At 43.4% G+C, this 21,283-nt stretch overlaps 1 protein-coding gene across 2 annotated transcripts in view; it reads right to left on the bottom strand.

Moving 5' to 3' along the window:
- The window catches only part of LOC142895097 (SEC14-like protein 1), a 31,832-nt gene extending 13,773 nt beyond the window's left edge, over positions 1–18,059 (bottom strand). For both annotated transcript variants that reach the window (XM_076035868.1, XM_076035877.1), the window contains exons 1-2: positions 17,644–18,059; positions 15,676–15,765 (exon numbers count right to left, since the gene is read on the bottom strand). In XM_076035868.1, the coding sequence (XP_075891983.1) occupies positions 15,676–15,738 (63 nt within the window). In that variant the 5' untranslated portion in view covers positions 15,739–15,765; positions 17,644–18,059. The remainder of the gene's footprint in view (positions 1–15,675; positions 15,766–17,643) is intronic.
- Positions 18,060–21,283: the final 3,224 nt, after the last annotated feature.

The raw sequence follows: 21,283 nt of genomic DNA, 5'->3' as shown, positions 1-21,283 counted from the left end.
CAGCAGCAGCAGCAGCAGCAGCAGCAGCAGCAGCAGCAGCGTCCGTTTCTTATTTTGTCGACTGCTGTTGCGTTATCTTCTGTGGTGTGAAGGGGAAAAAAAGGATCTGTGGAGGACACCGGGCTAGACTGTCAACAACAGGCTGATGTTGGTGAGACTCTGAGTGCCGGAGGCAGACAGTCAAGTCATAACACCGGGCCAGTCTGGAGCTGTCACGTATCCATGTTGCATAAACCCATGTTACGTTATCTCATCAACCTTTTTACAGGTCGTAGGAACAAATTAAAGGTTAATTGTGTCAAGATTTTGAAGGAGAAACAGCGACATCATGGTTACATTTCAGTCTTTTGCTCTTCCTCCCATTCCCAAGCTTGCCAGTGAGCTACGGTGGCCTGCACACCCAAACCTGGATACCTTGTTCACCTTCTTCTTCATTGGTTTATTTGAAGACGCGAGCGGTCACCCTAATTACGAAACGTGCTCTCAGGTGGGCTGGATTCTCCGGGCTTCCTTAGAAGTATGGCGGTGCAAGATGGCAGCTAACTAGGTGCGAGACCCTTGATATATGTGTACTCTTATATATACTGTATATGAGAACCGAACAAATTACTTTCATGGTACTGCGATTATATACTATCAGTCAGGCATTTTTGGGCAGTATTTTAAGCTTTTACTGACATAAAAATCATAAATCAAGCCAAATATTACACACTAGACCTTCAAGTCCTCAGGAAAGCAGTATTACATCCGATCAATTCTATTTAAAAAAAGAAAAGAAAAATCATAATTTCCACTTTGTGCAACAAAATATGTGTTGATGTTGGTGAGAGGATGAAAGGAGAGGCGACACAATCAACAGACGAGGCGAGAGTGTTTCTGAAGAGGTGCGTGGGGTTGGAGGAGCGGCGAGTCAGCTGAGTCTCCAGGATAATGGAGCTGTGTTCAGTGGAGGACGGGAGCGAAGAGAAGCCTTTCAGCTTCAGAAGACACAGCGCACTGTGACTTCCAGCTCTCTCTTCACAACTTTAGCCACTCATGGTCTTCGATAGAAAGGAAGGCCGAAGAGAGCAAAGCAGGCCAAAGCTCCACCAACGTACTACTAGTGGAGCCTTTACAAGGAATCGTTTTCTATTTTTTTCTAAGTGAACAAACTGAACAGGATCACTTCCTGAACCAACAGCTTAGCAGCGAGCGTAACCAGCACAGTGTTCATGTTGCAAAACAACATTTCATTGTGTGATTCTCTGTAATATGTTAAATAATAATTAACTAATAATTAATTAGACAGAATAATAATACAACTATGACAAAGCCAACAAGGACAGACAGACAGACAGAGATGATGCACTCCACAGTCAGGGCTCCCACCAAGCACTAAACCACTTGGTGAACAAATCTTTTGAACAAACTGATTCTAGTGATTCGGAACCCTTTCGAACAGGCATGAGCAAACTACGGCCGGGGGGGGCCACATGCGGCCATTAAGCTTTTTAATCAGGCCCGCCGAACTTGAAGAAATTAAATTAATAGTAGGCAAGTCATAAAATAGCTGTATTTCTATAAAGAGTTAAATACTGTTGGGTTTTTGTTCATCTTCAATTGACATTAAAGCACATGTTTTCTACATATCCCATGATATCTTTTTTTCTCTTATGAGGTGGGTCACCAAAACACTCCATCCATCTGCTCATGGCCCGGCCCCTCTGTCAAATTTTAGAACCCACAGTTTGCCCACCCCTGGTTAAGAAGAACTGCTTTTGCAGTGAGCATCACAGACTAGGGGCCCGCCTTGCAGCCTTCTTGTTTTTAATCCCCATCCAAAAGCCTCTGAGTGGCCTGTTGGACCTATAGCATCATCGGCAACAGTGGCTGCTTCTTTTCATTCGCGCGGGTCAGTAAGTCAGTGAGGTGCATCACGCCGCTGGCACGCGACGGCAGCTGGCGGAGCCAGCGAGTGGCTGCGCAACGTGAATGCTGAGCTGTGTGATTCTGTCATGGCCACAGTGAAACAGCGGGCACAGGCTTTGTACTGCAGTCAGCAGAAGAGCGCTGACTGTAAACATCGGTTTCACCCATTAAAAAAAAAAAAAAAAAAAAAACCTCCATACGTCAACAACAATCTGAAAAAAAAACTGCAAACGCTGCGTGCGGTGAAAAACACTTTCTGCTCAGACAATGGGAGCTGCGCAACAACACCGGGTCGTCGTTATATAAGGCAGCAAAATGAGGAACAAAAAGCTGCTGCGCCGGGGCCTTGTTCTGCTTCACGTTGGAGCCAACAAACAAACACAGCACAAGTTTTTAAAACCGGCCCGTTGGCGTGAAAATAAACCCACCCGGCTGCTCTTGAGAGGAATAACAGGAAACAGGAAGACGGTGACACCACATCACTCCTGGGAAGAGGGAATGTCGGGATACGCTGCTGGGCTAAAGGGTTTGTTCCCACAGAATTAGAACAAGCAGCATGTTCACATCTGGTTGGCAGAAATCTAAAGCTACATAACATAGCTGGAGCATTATTATTTATTTATTTTTACAAGTACAAAAAACCAAAGAAGAAAGAGGATTTTTGTCCAATGATGACATTTTTGTTCTAAATCGAAAACCGTAGTTTACGATTCAAGGTTGAATAACAAGTAAAAAAAGAAAGAAAGAAAGAAATCTTGTGCAGGCTCATGAGCTGCTCTTTTCATGTGGACCTGTTGCACAGTACTGAAGACAGCAGTCAAATGGGGGACGTGCCATCCGGCCTCCAACAATTGAAACCACTCAGTTTGTCTCCCGGAGCTCAATAAAAGCGTCACTCGCATTCAGCGTCACTGAGCGATCTGCGAGTATTGTTGGAAAACAAAAAGAAAGTAGACTGGTCTATATGATGAGTGACGCAGTCAGCGCTGAGCCAAGCAGTCACCCTCGGTAAATATTGACCCATAATCTGCTGTGACAACCTTGGGATGGGCAATATGACCTAGAAATGAATGGCTTGTTTTGTTAAAGAGACTATAGCATTAACTCCCGCCATTATATTTTCAAAGCTTTTGTCACACCGCTAATGCTATTGGCAGCTTGTAAAAGCCATTTTACTCCGAATCCAGAGATCAGACTTTAATAACGAAGCCGGTTCGAAGGATGAGTGGCAAATTGAAATTGTACTCTTTAACGACACGCAAGAAGTATGTACCATTGTCTTTGCATGCCCCTGCCTCTGCTTCTGTTTGGTCGTTCCAACCGTGCACTCAAACTACAAAGCACGAGTGCTAGGCTAGCTAACATTTCCAGGTTTTTGACATGAACTTGACTTGACTCGAGCTGCATGGCGTGTTTTTTTTTTATTATCAATTTGCTGACTTGACATGCAGCACGATTTTAATTCCGTAACAACACAATGCATCCCGGCCTGCCCTTCATCTGTTGAACTTAACAACAGCAGACGTGGAACGTCATTATGTAACATTGGCAGGTGTGTATACTCAAAACTAGCGGTGGACTTAACGCTCCATCAGACGTCCAAACAAGTGTCCGCATAAAGTCTGACTAAGCAGCTGGAGCAATAGTTACACAGCAAACACAGAGTGGCTCTTGTGGTCGGCCTCTGACACACGGAGATGACACTGATCACACAGCAGTCCAAACACACAGTGTAACTCCACCACAGTCGATACTCGTCACGCCTCGGCTCTGCTCGGGAACACTGGAACGTCGTAACGACGATCCAAATGCACCAAGCACGATCAATTATAAGTTTGTCCGAAATGACACAAGCCTTCTTCTCTAGTTGCTAGACAACACACGCAACTAGGATGTACGGCTTCCTTGGAATTGGATGGGGACCCCACTGACCGAAAATATAATTAAAAACAATCCGCTCCACTTAATCTCTTCCTGCAAACGCAGAAAACATTTTTTTTCCATTTGGACTGGAACCAACGTCCACAAGGCTGTGTGTGTGTGTGTGTGTGTGTGTGTGTGTGTGTGTGTGTGTACGGGAAAACAAGACACATATAGTCCAAGAGGGGAAACTGCGGATATCCAGGAGTTAAGCGTAAGAGGTGCACGCATACGTGTGGAATGTACTGTTGGATAAGACCCCCGCTGGCTGGGTGCCCACCCATTATCTGCCAAATACTTGAAAATGACTGAATGCACGCTATAAAAATACAACCAAAGGACTCAAGGACGGAGACTTTTATTATTGCTGCTTGAGAGGGAGACACAATGACAGTGACTCCACTTTAACCTTGTTTAAATAAAGTACCTACCTGAAGATGCAAACAGCTGAAAATGTCATGTTGATCATTAATCATCTAATCAAGACTTCTTTAGATGTAAACGGAGATCATTTTGAGTTTTAAGCCCTACAACAAATACTCTGCTTTTCTCTCCTTTTTGCCTCCAGATAATAAATTTCAGCAGTTGTCAAGATTTCTACATGGGAGCAATGGGTCTTTTAAAAAAACAAATTTGAACAATTTTAATAGTCCAAATAATTTAGTTTTATTTTTTAAGTTGTTTTTCTGTGTCGTTTTTTTTTAATTATTATTATTTTTAAGAGTTATTGTTAATGTTGATATCCACTAAATGGCAACAATAAAAAGGGCTGGAGATACAGAGGAGGATTTTTACAGCAATGGACAGAGATGCAAATTTATTCATCACTCATCCAGAATGCTTCCACTCCACCAACGCATCGATGCTTGGCACGCTTTGGGCAAACTAAACAAGAATTTAACCTCAAGGAACAAGTGTAACATTTCCCTGATCTGTTGTCATGCTTTTTAACAGCCACTGGCTCTTCACACACAGCCAAAAGGTCTTGCAGTCATGTTGAGACTTGAAACCGAGCATTCTTGTTTGTCGGGTTTTTGATCCCCGAGATCATGAAGAACAATCTGTTCAATCAACAAAAACACCACGTACACTTAGTGTGTTTTGGTCAGCCGAGTCTCAAAAAGCGCTGGTGAGATCGAAACTCCGGCGTTCCATAAGTCTCAGAGGACCCGACGCCGCCGGTTCCGAAGCACCAGCTTCACACAGCTGAAGCAGCAGCAGCAGCAGCAGCAGCTTCAACCTCTGCGGAGCTTATGAAAATGGTTGTGTAATGGAGAGGGCAGACACCGAGGTCAGCCCGTGCTATTTTTAATCAGCCGGCTTTTCTGGCAGCTGGGGAAATGATAACATTTTGGTCGACGGGCATGTAAGATTATGACAGCTAATGAGGACGGCTCGCAGCCAATGTCATAACTGGCGGCAAACGGAACACGCACGCAGCAGTCGATCAGGCTGCAGTCGCTCAGAGGGACTCAGAGGAAGACTGAGCATGCAAGAAGCCACAGAGTCGTTTTTAATGATGCGTGATGCTTTTGTATGTTTGAGTACAGAACGTTCCTTCCTTTTGCTTATGTCAAAACTAACAAACGAGTCACAGAGACTGGAAACATTTAATCTCACCTGTCACAAGATCATTGTCTTTGTACACAACAGGAAGGAAAACCTGCACGTTTGCAGATATTTTGTTGAAGAATTAAATTTCATCTACTGGGTTCTTGTTCTGTGCAGGTGACCTAGCCATTCAATGGCTAGGTCAAGCAAAAGCCACGGGGAAGCTGCTTGTTTGAATCCACTTTCTGTGGGGAGTGGATCAGCTGTTTGCTTAGCAAACTTTCAAGTGTTTACTTTCACTCTTGATTGGCTACATTTTTGTTTGAAAAGACTGGAGGTTGGTCGTCACAACGAGTCAAAATAAATACTAATGAAGAAAAACTAATAGTGACGAATCCCAGATAATTTTCACCAAATTCATTTTGATCATTCTTGAGCTGTTAAAAAATCCAAATACGGACACTATTGTATAGATAAAGGATCTACATGAAAAATAAACAAGGAAAGTAATAGGTAAGAGATTGGCTAAATCATTTTGTCCTGTCTGAACCAAAATGCAAACAAGGTTTTAAAATAATGGTAGCAGGAACCTTGTGATTTTTTATAACTTTTTATTGTTTCAAAAACATTAGGCAAGTAAGTGGCACAAGGTTTGTCTTCTAAATGGACTAACATACTGTCGATGTAATCTACTTATGTCAACGCAAAACTAAACCATTGGGGAGCGACAGAGTGGATCGTACAACAGATCCATCGCCAAACACGTGTTTCATTTTCAAAGAATACGACCATCATTTGACGTCAAACAGAAACAAACTAGGCTTTGTGTGTTGACTGCTGACAGGAGGTGTGACGTCATGAAGCTGCTGTTTGGTGACCAAAATCATTAGTCGCCACCTCAGGCAATCCTGGACCCGGACTTATCGGGCAGGCCATTGTAACAATTACACTGAACTCATTACGTATTTGTGGTGCGGCTGAAAACATCTGTGTAAATGAGTATTTTAGTGAAGTAATCACTAGGATGCAGCACTAAAATGTGACCAAGGAGCTGCTAGAAAATACCTTTTACTCACAAGGGGAGGTTTGTACTTTAAATAATACCAATATCTGGTAGTACAGTCCATAATACACAGCATCTCAACAGCATCCGGGTCATAATTGAAGGTGAAAAGGTTACAGAAGAGCACGCTGTAGAAAAAGATATGAAGAGGAAAATTCCTCTGGGTAATTATTTCACAAGGCAGAGCTATAAACTCCAAACTAGGTCAAGATGGGAGAGAGGAGGGGGCAACTTTGCTGAGAAGGAAGCTTTAAAATCTGTCTTGTGCCCCAATTAGCTCGAGATGTGTGTAAAATAAAACATGACCAGGAAGTGAGAATTGTTAAGTACTGTCATGACATTCCAACCGGTTATACAAGTTAATCATGCAGTGACAATGACGATGAAGATGATGATGATGATAGGTACTCTCCATTCATCAGACAAACCCAGAATCCTTTTCCAAAAAGTTCATTTTTTTAACATGTAATTTAATTGAATTTGTCCTACAGTTTATATTCATTAAAGGCAATTACACCAACAACCAATGTAGAATTACCTTTGTAAAAGTAATATTAAGAGTTCAATTTCCAAGTCAAATTACTCCAAGCTCAAACAATGACACAAGGGTCCTGTCCAGTCCAGTCCATTAAGGCTTTCATACATGAATGCTTTCACTGTGACAATGATCCTTTGTCTCACTGCAGGGAACATCTGAGAAGGGACTCGGGAGCCACTTAAGTGAACAAAACCACTTTCACATGAACTCCAGACATACAAGGCAAATCAAAGTTTGTGTACAACACACAGAGCCGTCTCAGAGCAGGTAGGTAGACATATAAAAAGTGGAAAGGCCACCAACTATCGGACGGACTATCAATGATATATAAAAAAAAAAAATACACAGGAACAAATACAATGTTCAACTTCAAAGGTATATTCTAATTATAATGCTTATTTTAACCTCAGTGTAAATTATTTTGGTGACTGGTTCAAGTAGTTGATTATTGATTTAGGGAAACTCATATGTCCAGGAACAACATAGGAAGGACAACTTCCTAGTGGCTTGGAGCTAAGGTCATTAGGAATGCCTCCCTGACATGTCCTTGTGATGCCGGAAGTGCACCATGGTCCAGTTTTCAATAATAATAATGAACAAACCACCGCTTTGGAACATGACATACAAAGAAGAAGAGAAGCTGCTAATGTTAACTTGCTTTTGCACCTCAAACAGTTCCCTTTGTCTAGTTTGACTGCAAACAGGCAGCCGAGATGTGAAGAGGATTGGCACAGGTTGGACAGCGAGAGGGAAAGGTGTGCAGTGGGGCAGGAGAGAGAGGGAGAGAGAACAAGCTACCAATTGAACGGATGCAACAATAGAGCCCATAGTTTGTGCATGCCATGCCACCCACTTCCCTCCTTTCACTGATCTCAGAGCTGCAGTGTGCATTGTAATGTCAGAACAGCCTGGAACCAACGTGGGGGGCCTGGTGGCCTTCACCAGAAGGTGGAGGCCACCTGGCTATAAAGTGTGAAAATTGATTCAAATGGTTCGTTCAATTGAAACGGTGAGGTATGAAGCAAACATTTACAATATTCATCTGACGTCAAAGAAATACTCAACAAGAAGATCAGCATATATTGTGTCACCATCCTCAGAGCATTACAGGAAGCAGTGACATGAAAGAAGAAAGTAACAAGTTTGATAACTCCTGATGTAATTATCGATAACTTGCTTTCTGAAAAATGCAGAATCATGCACACCATGCTTTACAGTAAGAAGAAACAAAGCACCAGTCAGTAGATTCACCATTGCAAAATTATTTTTACAAAGTGTGACACCAATGTTGGAGATGGACACGCCTGTGTTTCCGAAAGATAAAGTGAGAAAAAGGACCGTCGCATGGGAACCCACAATTTTTAACACCTGAATGTGTCAGTGAAAACCCAACGCACTCTTATATAAGGTGGAAGGAAAAAAAACTGAAACCGCCTGTCATTCATCATCACGCTTTGACAAAGCATGCAACAAAAAAAAAAAAAGCACCTTGCATCCTACAGTGTATTCAAACCATGCAGCTTTAATAGAGTTTCCTCGAACCCGACAACTGCACCTGCACCGACTGCAGTGGCCTCTATACCGAGCCCATGCAAACGGCCGTAGCTGCCGCATAAATCTGAGTCACTTGTCCAGTGTAAAATGATTACAGTGTTAAAAAAAAAAAAAAAAATGCCTAAGGGTTACTGCGTCAGAGCATGTGCGCGCACGCTCGTCTGTGTCGCACGGAGCCGGGGGAGGGGGAAGGGGCGCATCTTGATCTTGCAGCGCCAGAGAGAGAGAGAGCGAGAGAGCGAGAGAGAGACGGTGAATGAGAGTCTCGGTGTGCAGTGAATGGAAGCAGAATCTCCTCATAGGCTCCCCTGAGTCAGGTTGACAGGGAGCTATCGCAGTGCTTTAGTGATGCGGGTCTGAAACGCTCTGCGCACCGCATGATGAACTGCTCCCTTCGAGGCGGCCGGCGAGTAAACCCTGCTCCCCCTGTAGTGCTTCTGCGACTCAGGATGGAGCCGAGCGAGTGAACGGTGATCCAGAAACTAATCAAAGCACCTAAACACAAAAATCCCGTCGTGACGTACGAACGCTTTCTTGCATTAAATCTCCCCACGTAAATCTTCGGTCAAAATACGTCAGATGCAGTGAACGTAATCCGCTTTCATTCTGTTTGTCTTTTTTTATTATTATTATTGGAGAGAGAGATTGAGAGAGCCGCAACGGTGCAGAAAGAGTTCCTGATTTGATGAAATGACCCCATTTCTGCACACAGGCGAGGCTCACATGGAGGCCAAACCTGCTTGGGATATAATAGGATGAAACCGGCGGCAGATAAGCAAGGAGCTCCCAGACAAATTAAAACAACCGAGAGAGAGAGGGAGAGAGAGAGAAAAAAAAATCCCAGGATGCTCCTGCGCCAGAGAACTGGGCTGTAAGGGTCTTAACCAGACCAGGGCCAGAAGTGGGTCAGGACATGGTGGGACAGGATGTCACCCTAGCAGGGGCCGGAGGATGAGCCAGGTTTAGAAACAGAGGGCTGGCAAGCGCACGGGCGCGAAGCAAAATGTTGACCGTGCATCGCTGGGTGGGAGGGGGGGAGGGGGGGGGGGTGTTGGGGATGATCCGCATGACTGTTCTGAGCAACAGCGACATAATTTATAGGGCGCTGCAAAACAGAACAAGCAGGGTGGGACCAAGTACCTCTTTTGAGGAAAACAAACCTGCAAAAAATATGACATTCTTTTTTTAACTTCTCACCCTCTGCGGTGAAAAACACAGGCCCTGTTGTACCAACTTTTATGGGTTCTGCCTCTCTTATTCAAGTCGCCAGCTGACAAAGCTCCAACATCAAACCCAGGGCGCCTTTGATAGTCTGAAAACGTCTCTTTGTCTACCTTCTTGCAGCCGCTAGCGACAGTGTGAGGGGGTTTTTCGGCTCGTGGAGTCTAGCTTGTGCGCAGGTAGCTGGAATTTTCTTCTAAAGCAAATTCCTGGCAGGCAGGACCCAACAGTGATTGCTCACATTCTTTGCTGACAGATATGATCGACACCCACAACAACAACGAAACACAAACAATAAGTAAGGCGTTAAAGATGAGCTTGTCTACCACACAGGACAAGGACCCATGTGATAAGCATGTTGAAAATTTGCCGTTCAATGCGACACCCTAGTTCTTCCACTCTTCACATTCGATTCCTGCCAGTCTGTACTAAATCTTCTTAAGTAGTACGTCAACACGCTAATGAATGATGCTTTTGTGACAACAAGTTACAGAGAAAGCACCGAGTCTCAGCTTGCTGGACAAGTAGAAGCATGTAGTGTTCTCCCAGGCTTGCTTTCACCACAGAGAATGGCCTCGTAAAAATGAAAACGCTGGATTTCTGACACTTTCAAGTGGCACTGCTGTTTCCCAGGAGTTGCTCTGCTGTCAGGGAGTTGGCTCTAACAAATAGCTGGGACTCTTACTTTTCCTCTCTTTTGCTCTGCCAGGACCTGCACGATCTGACGCCCCTTCGACCTTTCGTTGGTTCCTTTGGTGCCGTGTTCCGTTTGTGTGATGCTTTTGAAACACATTGTTACACTTGAATGGTTTTAGTCGTTGGCCTCGTTTCCATTTTAGTGGAAAGCAAATCTTTTGGAAATTTATACAAAGAGTGAAGAGCACTATTGAAATGTGTCCACATCAAAATAAAGCAGAAAAAAAAGTTATGGGTAATGAGCATAGCAACTTAAGATTTTTATGTCGGTAAAAGCTTAACTCACTGCCCTTAAATACATTAATAAAAGTATATACTGGCAGCACAATAAAAGTAATTTGGTTTTCCTACTCTCAGAATGGTTCTTATTTATATAAGAGCAATAAGGGTCTTGATCCTAGTTAGCTGCCACCATTTTTTAAGGAAGCCAGACAGTGCCCCAAATATGAAACACTGTGTAAATACTGAGCCTTCCTAAAAATTTCACAACTGGATCTTTAAAATCTCTAACGTTCTCATAACATAGAACACTGGCAAAACCCTCACAGCATGATGGTCAATCATCGAGTTCAATGTTCACTACATCACAGTGTATTTTGACAAATGTATAGAACCAGAAAACCCAGCAAACTTTTAGACAAAACAATGTATGCCAGGCACACATGAATGATACATTCATTAATGCTGCCGTCGGGGATAAAGAGGATTTAGACACTAAGAAGGAAACGTCCCTTGTCCCTGGCCATGCCCATGTGCCCGAGCCCAACAGGCTTTAGATCAGCGTGGCACATGCTTTTCCTCCGCTGGTGTAGACGGCAGTCACTGAGACGGGGGCTGGACCAAAGAGCTTTGTCCTCTTGGATTAGCTCCAGACCCCATGCGTTTCCATGGAGCAGGTCGCCGCACCAAAGGCTTTGACGCGCTTAATACCCTCTTGTATGCGGCATGCGTTCTAATCTGAGAGTTAAGGGACTGTGTCGTCCGTAAACTCAGGCGCAAAAAGGCCGCGTTACATTGGACGGGGGTCCTATTCCCGCGTCGGAAAGTCTCACTACTCTCGCAGCTGCCAAAGTCTTTTTTTTCTTTTGTTGGAACTACAGATGCTTTTCCGAAGGCAAGTGTCTCTCTCTGGCCTGAAATAACAGCGATGGCCGTGTGGTGTTGTACTTTTGACATTCCTATGCGATTCCCCAGGGACAGCCCCGAGGCTCTCCAGGCCGGACCGCCGCAATAATGGCAACAACAACAGTGACTACACACTTCCTGTTATTGAGATACGGTAGCGGGCTCGAGGGACGCCTGCAGTGGGAGATTTTCTTTTCCAACTGCGCCACTTTGCTTCGGTAATCCTGGCAAACACTGCAATGAGCTGGAGCTGACTGAGCGACGAGGTGATCTACAGGGAGAGTTTCAACCAGGGCGCATTCTCAAGACAGCGAGGTGTTGTTTTTTTCTGAGTGCCGTCAAGAGTCGGCCCTTTTTAAGTGGAGTGCCATCGAAGCAAGCCTCTGCAGTAAACTACTGGGTGCAGACTACAGCAGAGTCCTCAGACAGCCATGTCATGTCATTTAGGCTCCATTTATGGTTTTGATTTCCAGTCATTTCACAATAACTCATAATCAAAGTCAAAATCAGGATCACCTTATAAATTAATGAGAGCGCTGACAACGAGTTTTCATTTTTTTTTTACTTATTTTTTTTTTTTTTTTGCATTTGGTTATGCCCAGACTGTGTTACACATGAGTTACTTAATCTCATAAATACATCACATTGCCGTTGACCGGAGTGGTCAGGCACACAGGATAAACAATGTGAAAGTGCCATTCAGTTGCAAAGGAACTGGTGCTAGTGTGTGAAATGTGGCGGATGCTAGAACTCTTGGCACAGCGAGAGGAGAAAGCCGGCCTCGCACAGCCCTGCATAACAACAACTATGAAGTAGGAGGGATAACATGCAAGTACGTCGTAACCATGGCAGCACTGGCCCCAGGATGAAATACTTTGGTGGCACTTGTCGGTCATCTGAGGCACTCTGCACGGCAACGTGAAGAGCGGCTGCGTTTCAACTCCACTGTGATTTAAGGGTTTTCAAAGAGGAATGTCAAGCCTTGTTTGGTACCTTCGAAGGAGTAAATGTATTCCAAAGTGATGGGATCCAAAAGAAAGTCAAGCCAAGACGGAACACAAAGTTCTTCACAGTAGAATGTCGATTGTAAGTCACCGACGGACAGAGGGAACCCACCAGGGCAAATAAATGTTTGAAACAAAAAACAACTGGGAGGAGAATAACAAGGCTGAACCAAATGGTAGCCAAATATATGAATCCACATATTGTACGTGTCCAAACGACACCGGTTACAGGAAGAGGAGTCGCACTGACATTAGAAGGAAGCTGCTATTGATATACGTAGTAGATAAATGGTGTCGACACTCGCAGATACCGTGAGGTGTGACAAATGTAGGATGTTGGTACATTACTCTGCTGCAATGGTGACGGGGGCTGCTGTAAAAAGGAAGTAAGGGAGGTGAGATTTTGCTGCGTTTTTGGCTGGAAACAGCCAGTGAGTGTTGTGACACACCATTAAGTCCGCTCTGCAGTGTCTGCAAAACACACTCGCTGCAGTGAGAAGTCGCAAGGAGAGAAATCAATCCTCCGAGCTCAGCTGCAAATCAGCATCTTTGCTTTTAATTAAAAAAAAAATAGTGATCAACATAAAATCAGTGGTCTGATTAATCAATTGAAGAATAAATTGATTGAAATCTTTCCCATCTTGACAAAAGATGCTGCTTTGTCATGTAATTTACTAAGTGGCGTGCCTTCATAAAAACTACTTACTAAAAGCTGTGGTCAATTACAAAGAGCCTTTTAATAGATCATCAGTCAGACACTTAAAATAACCAGCAGCCTGAACAATAGCAAAAGTGATCACAGCCAAAGTAATTCTCCATTCAACCGCAAAGTCATCACAAAGCATTATTCAACAGTGTCCTGCTTTTAAATCAAAACTTTCTTCGCTGTCCCAATTTTTCAAAAACACCCACAGCCACTCCATTAGTTTTCCAAAAATAAATCTGTCTCATCTGTGAAGAGGGGGAAAAAAATGTCAATGAGGTGGCTCATCTCACACTCGCAAATCATCCATGTCTGCTAAACAGTTATCTCTACACCCTCATCGGCCACGTGTGCCGACCCAGGTGTTGGTACCAGCTTTCTATTTTTAGCTCAGTGTTTGCCCGGCCCTGGATCAAGCCAGCGCTAAGGAGATTTACTCAACGTGCATCCTCTGCCTTGTCGCTTTAGAAAGCTGATTTCCCTTTTAAGAAAGCTGCACCTGACGGAAAGGTCAACCACTCCTAACGCAGATCAGGCTGCCAAATGCACTTCCTGGTAAAAAAAAAAATTTTTTAATTTGATCAGAGGGCCTTCAAACATTATGACTATTCATCTATTCATGTATGACTCTTTAGTCCAACCAAACAGCATCTTTGACTAATTTCACAGCTTGACTGCAACCGGCAGTTGTGTAATCAGGCTCCAACAGCTGCTCACCAACAGCAGATGAGGATGAAAAACTGCTGATAAAATCAACCATCCATAATATATTCAGCCTTCATAGTTTTAAATCATATTTTAAAAATTAAGTTTGCGTTTAAACTCAAGAACAAACAGAATGAACAATTAGAATCCTTTTCTCTCCTCCTTTTCCACACCATGTGTGGCTATGCAGATACTCTCGGAAGAGGACCACAACTAGAGAGACACTTTTCTCTTGTCCTTTTACTGGTTGCAGGAACTTTAAACTGGTGAGCCTTCCATCCATCCCCTGTCTTTCAGGGCTTTGGGAGGGCAGTGCGCAACAGCTTTGCATGGCAAACGACAGCATTTGTTGAAAGGAGTGATTCAAACCAGCCTGGACAATTTAAAGAGTGACGCCTCGAGTACTGCGTTTGCGACACTTGGGCCGCAAAAACACAGGCAACTGAAAAAAAACTGACCGAAGAGCAAAAAGAAAAGATGTGAGTCATACATAAAACACTGCGTCTGCATTCACTTATGCTTCAAAGAGAAAAAGGCAAACATGCAGCAGGGCTGTCCTTCGGAGCAAAGTGGGGCGATAAATTTTTTACACTGCAAATGGTTTTCTGGCAGTGGGTCCGTGGCATAACCTCTGTTAGACAGAGCAGCGCTGTTGTGTTAGGTGAGCGGACCGGCAGCACAATAGCTTCACACCTCAGTGATCAAATGAACACCCTGAAACACCAGCACCAGAGAGTGTTTGTGCCAAAGGTGTGCAGCCTTTAAATTCAGAGTTATTGCATCAGATTGTTGACTGCCGCCGACTTGTGACATCCAACGTTCACTGGCGCATTTTACAAGACATTACAGTGCATGCTTCTTTGTGTGCACAGAACTGGCAATGGCCTACCTGGACTTTGGTCATATATTCTGCTGGCTTTTTTTTCCACCTCCTCCACCATGGGCAATGTATCAAAGAATCCTTGAGGCCTAATCATTCCCCGTGCTTTAAATATTCCTTATCCTTAATTTCTTATTCCTGTGAGGGTTTAAGTTTCCTTTTATGGGTGCGAGATATGATTAGTACTGAAGTTTTTTTTTCTTTCATTCGTGCTACTGAAGTCATCACTCCCGCACTTTATCTGCTACAGTTTGCACTCTCATTTTATTTTAATATTTATTTTGTGACTGTCATTATTTTGTGTGTTATTTGGGGACGTGTGCTACTGCCGCTCTTGGCCAGGTCACCCTTGTGAAAGAGGTCTTTTTATCTGGTTAAATAAAGTTGAAATAAAAATAAATAAATAAAAATATGGGTGTATGTAAGCTACAAGATGTCTAAAATGTCCCTCTGGGATGAATTAAGTATCTGTCTATTTTTTTCTATCTTTCTATCCAATGCTGACTTACTCACAAGGCTGGGTGCGCAGCCAGGAAAATCTCAATATGACCACGTATGGCAAGCGGAATTGAAATGGTGGAAACATGACGATGACTGTGTGAACAGCGGGCTTTGCCTTCAGCAGCAGCATTTCCAACCAAAGAGCCAATCTCACCCAAGGTGTGTGTCATTCAGCGACTACTCACTGAGGGTGACCTCTACAGCGCCCACCCACCTACCCACCAGCCTTACATAACTACACATTTACGGGGCTGTAATATCCATGTGGACAGAGGGTCGACCGGAAGAGTAGGATGAGACACTTACCGCCATCACCAGCTCGAAGGGGTGCTTGTACACCCGCACGGGTGACTGGTACTTCTGCACCATTATGGGGATTACGGTGACACCGACAACCTGAACAACGGCGAGAAGAAAAAAAAACATTTTTATTATCACACGAAGAATGTGCCACCATCAAAGGCATGCGTGATAGGACAAAAGAAAGAGGAGCTGCATGGGTGTGCGTGTTATTCGTTCTTGGCATGGACAAAATAACCGTGCAGCGTGACAAAGTGACAGCATTACAGCTGCATCTGGCCTTACTGTAGGCTACCCAACGTGTAATTAAGAGCTGGAGCATTTTGGCTCACTGCTCCAGCGATGCCAGGTGCTTGCTTGCGTGTGTATGGTGTGTGTGTGTCCCAAGAGCTAGAAATCTTGTGTAGTAATTGGCTGCAGTGAGGAGCTCCCCGGAGCCGTGACCGAGAATCTGGCTGATCAATGAATGCAGCTTTTCCCATTCATTCATTTATCAAATTGAAGCTTTACCACTGCAACGCAGTTGTTTTCTTTTCTTTGCCGCAAATTGCCAGTGGCATGACTACAGTCTGTCCGGACAGAAGGTCCAGCACACACAGCAACACTGCAGGTAACCATGGATCGTCACATTATTCACATAATGAACAGCACATGACCTGCAGTGGGCAGTACAGTAGAAACATGTGCCTGGCGCAAATCTTTTGCTCAGTCTATTCGATAATTAATGCACAGGTGTTACCAGAGGTTCTGTCGTGTCAGACCCAAGTCGAGGGAATCACACGGTGTGACTTGGAACTTGACGTTCCGTGTGTGTGTGTGTGTGTGTGTGTGTGTGTGTGTGTGTGTGTGCGTGCGCAGCAGGCTGATACATGCCTGTTAAACTCTCGCTATGCAGTTGCTGGGAACGTTGGCTGCAAAGGATGGGTGTAGGCTCGTAAGGAGAGCCCAGCTCTACTTACAGGAGGGATCAGGAAGAGGCGGCAGACTAATAATAACAACAACAAGGCAAGGGACAGACTCCATAGACATAAACACAGGTCGCCTACTCTACCAGGACAAGACGTGTCGACTATACGTGATCATTACCGTCATGCTGGTGGATCTGTCAACAACTTGGAAGAAACGCCAGGACAGGACAGTTATGAGAAGCTGCGTGTTGATCAGGAGACTTCAGGTTTAATAGTTGTCACACTAGGGCTGCACTACATCGCTTTAAAAGAAATACACAAGTAAGAGAGCCGCTTGAACAAGGTACATTTAATGTGACTTCTTTTCACGACGATGTATTTGGCGAATCAATTGCAAATTTCCCCCACTGTGGGATCAATAAAGGTCTTGTCTTCTAGATGGAGCACTGCTGATCCAGTGGCTGGGGCTTTAGTAACTCGTGCCTGTCAGGATGAACGTACGTACTCATGAAAAAACAACTCAATGGCTGTAAGTGTTTAAACTAGCTAATTATGATCAATATTGTGCACTGTCTTGCTCTCACACGGCTCACATATCGTCGCAGGCACAACAATGCCGCGACCCTAAACCCGCACTGCCTGTCACACTCGAGTGATTAACATCTCCAGCTCGTCGACCAACCCACGAATTATTACAAAGGCTTACAAGGTCCTGTAATATGTGCTGTTTTCATCGTTATTATCGAAACTATGTTGGTTCCTTGCGGCGTCTAGTCGCGTCTGTGGGTCCCTTTAACACGTCCGCGTTACAGCGAATTGCGCCGTGCATTTCAAAACCGGACGATCAAACTTCAAATGATAAACCCTCTGATTACCACCGAGGCACGAGGGGGAAAACGCTTTGTTTTAGTTATCACATCGCAGCGGTGATGAACAACTCTCGCCACGCCGGTTTGATGAGCTTTCTTAGCTTCGACAAGGGTTGTTAAATGAGACCGCAAGTCAAAACGTTCCCACTTTACGCATCGCGCACAACTCAAGACTGAACTCGATGGCCGGGACTTACCGCTGATTCGGTTAACTAAACGGACTGGTTTGGTTTCGCCCTGTTTGTCTTTGCGTCCTCAGATGAGATGGCTCTCCGAGTAAATTCTTTCCATTCCCTCGCTTGGCTCGTTACTTGGCCGGGTTTCGAGCGGTGGGTGAAAGCCGGAGCCTTGGAAGCTAACGGCGGCTAGCTTGCGCTTCTCGCTAGCTAGCCATGGAGCCGGGTTGAGAAATCAACTCTCCGCCGGCCAGTTCTCCCCTACACTCGGACCTGCACGCTCAGTCAAAGAGGTGATAATGATGGTAGTGGTGATGGATATCCCCGGGCTGTCCACGCTTGAATCTCCCTGGACTGTGATGAAACACCGGTGAAGGAGGCTGACTGACTTCCCACACCGAGTGACTGCTCTCCTCCTCCGCCGGGCGGTCTCAGCCTAGATATGGCCCTCGGTCTCTCCCGTCGCTCCGCCCACTTCTCGCTCTCAGTGAGCCCAGTTGTTTCCCACCTCCCCGGGCCAGTCTGGTCTCTAGTCAGTAAGAACGATATGTAAAAAGAAATGGACAGGACAAACACGCGAGGAGATACCTTGCTTATCCATTTTTTTCTCTATTTATTCAAGAATGCAAGTCGTTGATCAAGTCATGTGCTGAGCGTATTTGCGGTTTATGAGTTTCGAAAGCAATTCAGCTGCTGCAGCATGATTGATGTCATGTTTCCATTGCTGTGCCATGAATGTTGCGTGTCGGGGTATTTTTCTTTCCCCTCTTCACGTCACAGAAGTATTCAGTCGTCGGTTTCTAGGAAGACACTGTATGTTTGCAGCCGTTCTTCTTTCTTTCTTTTGTTTTAAAATAGGGGTATTCCAGCCTCTTTAACTGCACAGAACATGTGGGATTCTTGTCAAAGTTATTTTCTTATTTCCTCGTAGATGCATGGCAAGCCTGGTATCTATCCAATTAGGTGTTTTCTGTCTGTTTATTTGTATGTGTTATGCAAATGATTTGATGCATATTGGTGTGGTTATAATTGCCTTTTCTTTCTATTTTTATATGATACCTGCTCCCGATAAACTGCAAAACTGAGAGGTTCAGGAGGTCATTCATTTCGGCGGCAATAAGACTACACAATGGATCTTGTTAATGTGCACTTAATGTACTTATAGATATTATTTTTAAACATATTATTTAATCATTTACTATTTATCTACGTTTTATTGTGGTCTTTATTATGTAGGGCATACACTGTGTATGGCATACACTGTATGCTGCTGGAAACCTGAATTTTGGCGGAAGGGGATGAATAAAGTACGTATCTATCTATCTATCTATCTATCTATCTATCTATCTATCTATCTATCTGTTCACAGCTGTGCTAAAACGAAACCAAAAAATAGATGAGGTCAAGACCTGAAAATCAAAACAGAGAATAGAGATAAAAACAGGGTGTTATTTGTCAAATACAATTTTTCTGAGAAGAAAATATTTTAGAGCAACACAGAAGTACACAGCTTTATTTGCTTGGGAAGCTTCCATTTCATAAATCACTTAAAGAAAACAACGACGGGACTGGAATCCGATAACCATGTTCCTTTACAGGTGCCGATATCTGAGCCCATGAGCGTAGGTCTGTGAAACACAAGACCTTTGCAGTGATACATTTTGAAAAGGGAACTTTTTACAAAAGGGTATTTCTTCATAAAACAGAAATTCAACCATTGCAAGACAACAGACAAAAGGCATTACAATTTGAACTTTGCTTTGGCCTCTAAGCTTCTGTTTGGTTCTCAGAGTTAAATACACTTGCATCCTAATTATGTAAGAGGGTTAGCAACGATGGCACTGGATGATAGCATTAAGGCGATTGTCCAAAGGGCCAGGCTGTCTGAGTTAGCCAACACAGGGGTTTGTCGTCACACTTAACAATATAGAGCAACAAACTCCCACTGAAAACATGAATTTATTGTCTGGCTGTAGAGAAAAAAATATTGATTACAGAGGTTACATTATAGCAAGAGCATGACTTCATACAGGTCTAATGGAAGTTGAAATGTAAGTAAATACAACTTTGTTGTAGAAATGTCTTTTCAGAGGTTAAGATACAATTAAAAAAAACTGTGTCATCATCAATGTGAATTCAACTTTCCTTTTCTGTTTTTACATATATTATCACTTACTTATCCTCCAAACAGACACACACACACACAAGCAAAAAAAAGCCAATAAAAAAACAAATCTATGATTTTTGAAGATCTCTTGTCATCACTGCTCTGAATCCAACGAAACTGTCAGTTTCAAGTGTTCTTTGTCAAATTTATGCCGTTTATAGATTGACAGGCAAAAAAGTATTTTTGTAAAAAGAGAAAATTGATGTATAGTGCCCTCTAGAGAGAAATACTTGAACTAGAACAGATTGTAGAAGCCAGGGTAGGAACCAGAACAACAATTATAAATAAAGAACGAAAGAAATTAATTAATTAATTAATTAAGTAATGAATGGATGAATAAATAAATACATAAATATATAGCTTTGTAAAGCTGCTTTTCTGTAATGTCAATTACTTATCGAGTATTTTCTTATACATATCTAAACATTTTTTTCAACTGCAATTTTCTTTCTTAATCGTCATCTTTGTTTGCAATAAAAAAAAAAAATTGGGGGGGCAGACATACTACAAATCCATGTGGTTAGTATAGAAATGGTCTGTACAAAGTTTATATGAGTGTGAAATTGAAAACAATCCACCAAAATAAGACGAACTTGCAGTCTCAGAACTGCACGGTAAACGGTTCATTCCTGTTGAAGCATTCATAAATCTTCACGACGGAAAAATTGACTCAAATCAGACATAGAGCAAACTAGAATGTTGAGCAAAGGCAATTTGAAAGCATAAAAGCAATCACAGTATTTATAAAAACAATTGCAAAAAACATTAATTGTAATTATGCTTCCTTGGCAGTTTTTTTAATTGTACCACTGGACAGTGGGTGGAATTAAGTTGTGACATCCAACCTTAGTAGGCCACAGAAATGTCCTGCAGGTGTGTACAAAGAGAGAGCAGCATGAGGGCAGGAAGTGGTTTGCAGAGCAAGTCAAACAGATCTCAGTATAGGAAGTGCAGTCTCACATCAACAGGAAACTGATCTTAACAGCAGACAGCTCAAACCGCCTCTGTTGTAACGACTGGATTCTGCCACCCGATCACGTAAACACACATTTATTGAAAATGCTAGTGACAGGCAGTGTTTGTCTGCTAGAGTCTTACACTTATAGTGTTCGAGAAATGGTTCTTGGTCACACTAAGATTAACTTAAGAAGCAGTTGGTCCAGTCAACACTGACGGACTGTCATGAATAGAACTAAATGATGAAGGGTTGGATAGGCAGCGGTTTAACGTACTGCGGATGTTAAACCACATTCTCACATTCATACAATCAGGTACCATTTGAGTCAACCGGGATGTCACAAACACATTAAACTAACTAAATGCAAAGGGCCTATGTCAAGTACTTTGAAACCATGTGTGAGCATATTTCTTTGTATTATTTTTTTTAGAGCTCTTCAAAGCTCTTCTATCTTGGGAGAAAAAACAGAAGAAACAAAAAAAAGAGCACTTGAAGAAAAAAAATCACACTTAAGCCCAGAGCGGAACAAGTGCAGG

This window comes from Nelusetta ayraudi, unplaced genomic scaffold, assembly GCF_046127955.1.
Source record: "Nelusetta ayraudi isolate G7.1 ecotype Tasmania unplaced genomic scaffold, CSIRO-AGI_Nayr_v1 ptg000004l, whole genome shotgun sequence".
In the NCBI taxonomy this organism is placed as follows: Eukaryota; Metazoa; Chordata; class Actinopteri; order Tetraodontiformes; family Monacanthidae; genus Nelusetta; species Nelusetta ayraudi.
This window is presented reverse-complemented; position numbering and strand designations above follow the sequence as displayed.